Source organism: Acromyrmex echinatior, chromosome 17, assembly GCF_024713525.1.
Source record: "Acromyrmex echinatior isolate Ae372 chromosome 17, ASM2471352v2, whole genome shotgun sequence".
Lineage (NCBI taxonomy): Eukaryota > Metazoa > Arthropoda > Insecta > Hymenoptera > Formicidae > Acromyrmex > Acromyrmex echinatior.
This window is the reverse complement of record NC_141868.1, coordinates 6,384,456-6,390,990: the sequence shown is the minus strand read 5'-3', so window position 1 is coordinate 6,390,990 and position 6,535 is coordinate 6,384,456. Positions and strand designations below refer to the sequence as shown.

General features: G+C 32.0%; 1 protein-coding gene and 1 long non-coding RNA gene across 5 annotated transcripts; one reads left to right on the top strand and one right to left on the bottom strand.

Annotated features, from left to right (window-relative positions):
- The first annotated feature begins 1 nt into the window (after window position 1).
- Window positions 2-3,634, top strand: LOC105145363 (Heterochromatin protein 6). 2 transcript variants are annotated; one of them, XM_011054853.2, is made up of 3 exons: window positions 2-489; window positions 1,784-1,905; window positions 2,941-3,634. In XM_011054853.2, exons 2-3 carry the CDS (start codon window positions 1,802-1,804, stop codon window positions 3,059-3,061), a joined length of 225 nt encoding a protein of 74 aa, XP_011053155.1. In that variant the 5' UTR covers window positions 2-489; window positions 1,784-1,801; the 3' UTR covers window positions 3,062-3,634. The 2 variants fall into 2 exon arrangements, with proteins under 2 accessions (XP_011053155.1, XP_087271033.1); XM_087414907.1 differs by having other exon boundaries at window positions 3-489; window positions 1,138-1,905.
- Window positions 2,809-5,624, bottom strand: LOC147906931 (uncharacterized). Of its 3 annotated transcripts, XR_015547862.1 has the most exons (3): window positions 5,336-5,624; window positions 3,745-4,964; window positions 2,809-3,033 (listed from the first exon to the last, which is right to left on the bottom strand). It is a non-coding gene; the product is annotated as an uncharacterized LOC147906931 (long non-coding RNA). The 3 variants fall into 3 exon arrangements; XR_015547863.1 differs by lacking the exon at window positions 3,745-4,964; XR_015547864.1 differs by lacking the exon at window positions 3,745-4,964 and having other exon boundaries at window positions 5,419-5,624.
- Window positions 5,625-6,535: the final 911 nt, after the last annotated feature.

Below are 6,535 nucleotides of genomic sequence, written 5' to 3'. Positions count from 1 at the left end.
CGCTCCAAGCTTCTTGCACGATTCATCTTTCTTCCTTTTTTCTCTAAGGGGTGGAGAGAAAAAGAGAAAAGATGAACCGTGCAAGAACTTTAGCTAAAAAGAACAGACTTAAGTATTGTATTTAAAACCGTGTGGAGAGGTGGAGTTTGCCGGTCAAACGCGGTAAATAATTGAGAACCTAACCTCAATTATTGTTTACTGTTTACCACAATGTTGTTCGTGCCTGTCGTTTTTAATAATACGTTTGTTTTTTATATCATGAAATGTCTTTTGCGTCAAATTGACTTTATGTACATGACAGCGATAATTTTTTTTGTTGCAAATATTTATTATAAATAAATAAAAGGATCAAAATGAATGAAAATCTATTTTGTCAGTGTAAAACGTGACAGAACGTGATGACACGTATATACGCATGTAGTTTGCATAAATTACATCGAAATTAACGGTTTGAAAACCGAAAATTTAGTGTAACTGAAAATTCATCAAGTAAGCACTTTTTTATTATCTTATATTTTCTTATGATTGTTTCAACTCCTAAAAAGAGATTTATATTTTTAAAAATTCGTCTTTCTCTCTCTCTCTCTCTCTCTCTCTCTCTTATTTTCATTTGCAAAACAACATAATAAGAACTTATCAAAACCAGAATAAGACACTTCTATGTGTTTCCTCATGAAAAAATGTATTAAATTTAAATATTTATTTAAATATTAGGTGTTGGAATTAATTCGTAGCGTTTTTAATGAAAGAATGTTATTTATTTCACATGAGTATTAAAAAATACATTAATGAAAGTACTTCCCATCACTTGTAAAACGCTACGAATTAATTCCAACACCTAATAGTATATACTATTTAAATAATAACACCAACTAAACTAAATATTTACTCAATAAAAAAAGTGATAGTTGAATTAATTAATAGTCCTTGTAATAGTCCTACTAAACAAATGTATCTTTATATTCAGTAAATATTTAGTTGGTATTATTCAAACAAATATTTTATTAAAATTTAATACATTTTTTCACTGTGTGTATTATTAAAATTTTAATTTTTTAAATTTTGTTTCTGTTCTTCTTAATTCATTTAATTTTGCGATAATTAAATTAATTTTCTTATTTTCTTTCTTATTCTCAGCGATATTGTATATGTGCCATATGCTGAACAAGATTAAGATATTAGGTGCGCAACTAAGTTTCCGCTGTTTGTCAACAGATGGTTCCAGCAGTAAGTGCTGGTCGATTCTGACATAACCTAAACGTCATGAACCAAGCTTAGACACATGGTAAACAAACCGCTTTGAAACATTAGTGATTTTGTTTTTACGTCATATTCTTTTGGTTGTGTGAAAATGTCTGATTTTGTGCCAAATAATCGTCATATGCGGGAAGTATTGATTTTCTTCTTTCATTCGAAGAAAACGGCGGCTGAAGCGCATAGAGAGCTCCAAAAAGTTTACGGAGATGCTGCTCTAAGTGAAACAACGTGCCGAGATTGGTTCCGTCGCTTCAAAGACGGTGATTTCGATGTTGACGACCGTCCGCGTGAAGGAAGGCCAAAAACCTTCGAAGACGCTGAATTGGAGGCATTGCTCGATGAGGATCCGTGCCAAACGCAAGAAGAGCTTGCTTCAGTATTAGGAGTTATCCGCCAAGCCATTTCCAAGCCATTTTTTCACAATAAAGTTGCATTTTCATCAAAATGACAGCGAGAACTTAGTTGCGCACCTAATAAATTTCTACAAAGAAATTATAAAGTTAAAAGAAACTTATATGCTGATAAGAATAACAAAAAGAAGACAATGGAAGATAACAGCAGAGAGCAGGGATTTAAAAGAGGATTGGAAGCAGATAAGATCCTTGGTGCGGCAGATGACAATGGAAAACTGATGTATTTGATACAATGGTAGGTAATAAATCCTATGTATACTTGTGTTATTATTATTATTATGTCCAGGTAGAACACAGAATAATACAATGAAGATGACAGAAAGTTAAAGTCATTTTAGGAAAAATTATTAGGTGTTGGAATTAATTCGTAGCGTTTTACAAGTGATGGGAAGTACTTTCATTAATGTATTTTTTAATGCTCATGTGAAATAAATAACATTCTTTCATTAAAAAACGCTACGAATTAATTCCAACACCTAATATATATTAATTAATGATGTCATTCAATACACTTTTTGATGATTTAATGATGAATTCTTGACAACAATAATTTTTAAGTGATTTTTTTAGTTAAAAAATACAAGATCATAGTAAGATCAAAATTTAATCATTAAATTCAACTCATTTTGAAAAAAAAATCATAATAATGTCATTTGATATATTTTTGATAAATTTTCGACATAATGATTTTTAACTAATTTTTTAACTAAACAATCATTTGAAAATTATTGTTATGTCAAAAATTCATCATACAATCGTCGTAAAAAGTACATCGAATGACATTCTGATTTTTTGTTAAATGACTTCTATTTGATATTATTTTGATTTTATTATAATTTTATATTGTACTTGAATTCCTTGATGATCAAGTTGATAAGGTGTCCGGACACAATGAGAGAAATCCAAAATCCTAAAGTGATATTTTTTGCAATAAATTTTTTTGCAACAGTGTTAAAAGATGCTCATTGACTTCAATAATATTAAATTGCTTGTGATATTATATAGTTCAGCCACTCTAGAATTATGTGTCAAGCCGATAAATCATCAGCATGTAATTTGCTTAAACTAGAAATTGTAAAAATTCACATAATTATGTATTTAGGCATAAAACTTCGCCTTGACCAAATGAGACCTTCACTTATTTGTGTTGATATATTTATTTCAACATTTAATGTACATTCGGAAATACAAAAAAAGAATTTAAACTAATGAGAGTAATTTAAAAACGATTGAAGCCGATTGACGAGTAAGAATAATTTTGTTTGCGCAGGAAAGGAACAGATGCAGTCGACATGGTGTCTGCCAATGAAGCCAATGCCAAGTGTCCTCAGATTGTTATTCGATTTTATGAGGACAGAATAACCTGGAATAAGGCAAAAATAAAAGTGTAAAATACTTCATGAACTTCCTTAAAATGGGAAGCTGGATCTCTATATATTTTAAGAAAATTGTCTTTTATTGTGATCTCTTGATGCAGTCAAAATCTTATTACAAATGCTTTGAAGCACTTTACTAATTAGCTAATTAAAAAATCCTTTATTGCATTTATAGTACGTTAACCGTTTTCTATGTAAATGTGTTATAGATATTCTCAAGTTATAACTTTTATTGAAATGAATCTATATCTTTTTTTATTATTATTTATTTATAATATATTTCCTTCAGTCTCTATACTTAACTCTTAACTTTAATAAAATATCAATTTTTTAACTGTTTATCTGTTTAACTGTTCTTTATTTTTACTTGCATATTTTCCATTTGTTTTTTTTATCCACAATTTCTGAGCAGAAAAAAATTAATATCACAAAGGTTTGTCTGATTATCCCAAATATGTATTTCAAAAATTTTTTGAAAAAGAATATTTTTTGATAAAAAAAATATAATATACGAGATAACTAAAATGGAGTTGAATCTTTATACATATCTTAAATGCAATAAAAAAATAAAATATACAATTGAAAAGATTTGTTTCAAGTATTTATGAATCCACATTCTATCATTAGGTAATAAATTTAATTCCTGCCGTTTTTTCGTCTCCAAAATGATTTGTTTCAAAGGGAAGATGAATGAATACCTTAATCAAAGTAATTTCCTCCATTTTCTATTATTATCTTTTTCCTATCTCTCCAGCAACAGGGCAATCTCACGACGGTAAAACGCGAATTTCTTTCGAAGCGATCCATTTATCCATTCATTTTTGGATTTCTTCATGACTGGAGAAGTATGTGTCCATAAGTGCATGTTGCATCGATGGGAAAAGATGGATCCGACAAAGTCTGGAGAATACGCTGGATACGAGAGGATTTCCCATTCAAATTGTAAAAGTGTCTGCTTTCTGTAACATGCGGTCGAGTGCTATCGTGCAACAAAATGACTTTGCGTTGATTGTTGGCTACGGATGATCTTTTTTGCATCAATTCTTTACTCAATTTACGTAATTGCCGTTGATAATGATTAGCTGTAACAGTTTCATTTAGACGCAATAATTCATAATACAGCACACTCTTCTGATCTCATCAAATGCAGAGGTCTTAGACCTGCGAATATTCTTCTTCGGTGTTGAAGTGGATGGTTGGCCGAAGCTCACCCCTAATTTCCTCCGCTTGGGATTATCAAAATAAATCCATTTGTTATCGCCAGTCACGATGCGTCACAAAAAAACTCTTTTTTTCTTTGCCTGACAAGCAAAGAAGTCGCGATAGATAAATGATTCAAAATGGCATTTTTTGATAACTCATGTGATAGCCATCTTTCATATAAATTTTTCTCAAGGCATGCAAATGTTTTGAAACGGCCATTCAAGTAACATTTAACGCAATCGACAACTCTAAAACCGTTTGATCTGGACTCTCATCGAACAATTCTTGCAGCTCGATATCTTCAAATTTTTTCGGCGATCCGAGACGTTCTCTGTCTCTCACGTCAAAATCACGTTTCGGAAGCGTTCAAACCAAACTTTATATGTTGTTTCCGATGAAGTTTCATCACCATACACTTTAGATAATAAGCGATGCGCTTCAGCTGCGGTTTTCTTGAGATCGAAGTAGTGAAGAAGCATATTTCGGAAAAACAGCTTATCGCGGTGCATTTTCAATCAATTGGAAAATCTCTTTGGCCGACTTTGGCATCGAGAAATCTAACCTATGAAGACCTGAGGACTGAATCACTTTCACTGATGTCTAAACTACAAAAGACATACGACTTCATCGTCGAAACTCGTCAGCGTTGGAGCCAGTACACTCTAGTAGCGAGCGGCAGGAATTAAGTTTACCACCTAATATTACATTAGGCCGGCTATACACGTTCAAGTAAACATGCACAAGTATACATGTACAAGTAATTTATATAAATTTATTGGAGCATATATGAGATAAAAATTTTAGTTTGATCAAAATCTATCTGTGCCACTCTTGGATCTCATTCATTATTTGTCCTACCGCAATATTTCTATTCAATATTTAATTTTATTTAATAAAAGAGTCAGTTAGAATTTGTATCTATATACATATTAATGTAGCTTTATACACATTTCGAATTTATGAATATATTGTATATATTGAGTCATCTAAAAAGTATCCGCGGTACTTTGTCACTAGATGTGTGTTGATGGTCATATATCTAGTGACAAAGTACCGCGGATACTTTTTAGATGACCCAATATATACCTTAAAACTGTCAATTCAGTCGATTCAGTCGGCTGTGGTTCCTCTCTCGCTCTATTTCTTAGCCTTTCTTTCTCGGATCTTACCAATCGAAAAGAAATTTCTTGCCGAACAAATTCTCCTGAGATTGCTTGCAATTGCACCATAATGAAAGTTAGGGAATCACGCAATGTAAGATAGCTCACATTTTCACCATGATAAAAGTTAGAGAATCGATACCCAGAATGTAAGAACTAACCAACTAACAGTCATTCGACCGTAACAGGGGAATACTCGATTGTAATTGATTGGTTCTTACATTCTGGATATCCAATTTAAATCCTCGGTGGAAACTAGATCACTGTTTACTACGCAGAATACTTCACCCATGGTGAAAAGAATATACAGTGAAGCACTCTCGTAAATGTGCAGTAGGAAAGTGAATTTGGATAACATTTGATTGGCTGTTCCAGTATAACCAGCGTTATTATACACAGGAAAGTTTATATTGGGGAACATTTGATTGGTTAACATTGTTCGTTTTATCTCTCGAGGTGAAAATTATAAAAATGAACGAATTTACTAGAATATTGATAATTTCATTGGTCAACACCTAGTAAATTTGCTCACATAATTTTCATCTTGTTTCAAGATACAGAATTGATCTAGATACAGTTGTCGTGTGACGAATGTTGTACGTAATGTGAATCCTATGAGTCGCAGCACAGACTCTTACATAACACATAATGCATAAGCGAATCAACTAATCAGAATCTTTCTTTTCCTCCCATTCCATAGAAAAGAAGAATTTCAATTGGTTGATTCCTTTATGCACTATGCATTATGAGCCTTATGAGCTTCTACAATAAGCCATTAATCAGAAATCAAGAAGCTAAAAATTGATCAATCACTGTCGTCAATTTCCAACTTCTGACTTCTGATTTATGATTATGGCTGATTGTAGAAATACTTTGTCACTAGATATATGACCATCAACACACATCTAGTGACAAAAACCGCGGATACTTTTTAGATGACCCAATATTTCTAGTACGATGGGTTCATTTAAAACATCTTCGAGCAGCTCCCGTGAAACAAAACGAACAATACTGTTATTTCCAGTATTGCTATCGTCACTATGCGCAATGTTTCATCTTTTATTCTTTCTACCATGGGTTCACCTTTCCGATTCCATCATTCATTTACGTACGAGGGTTATGTTGG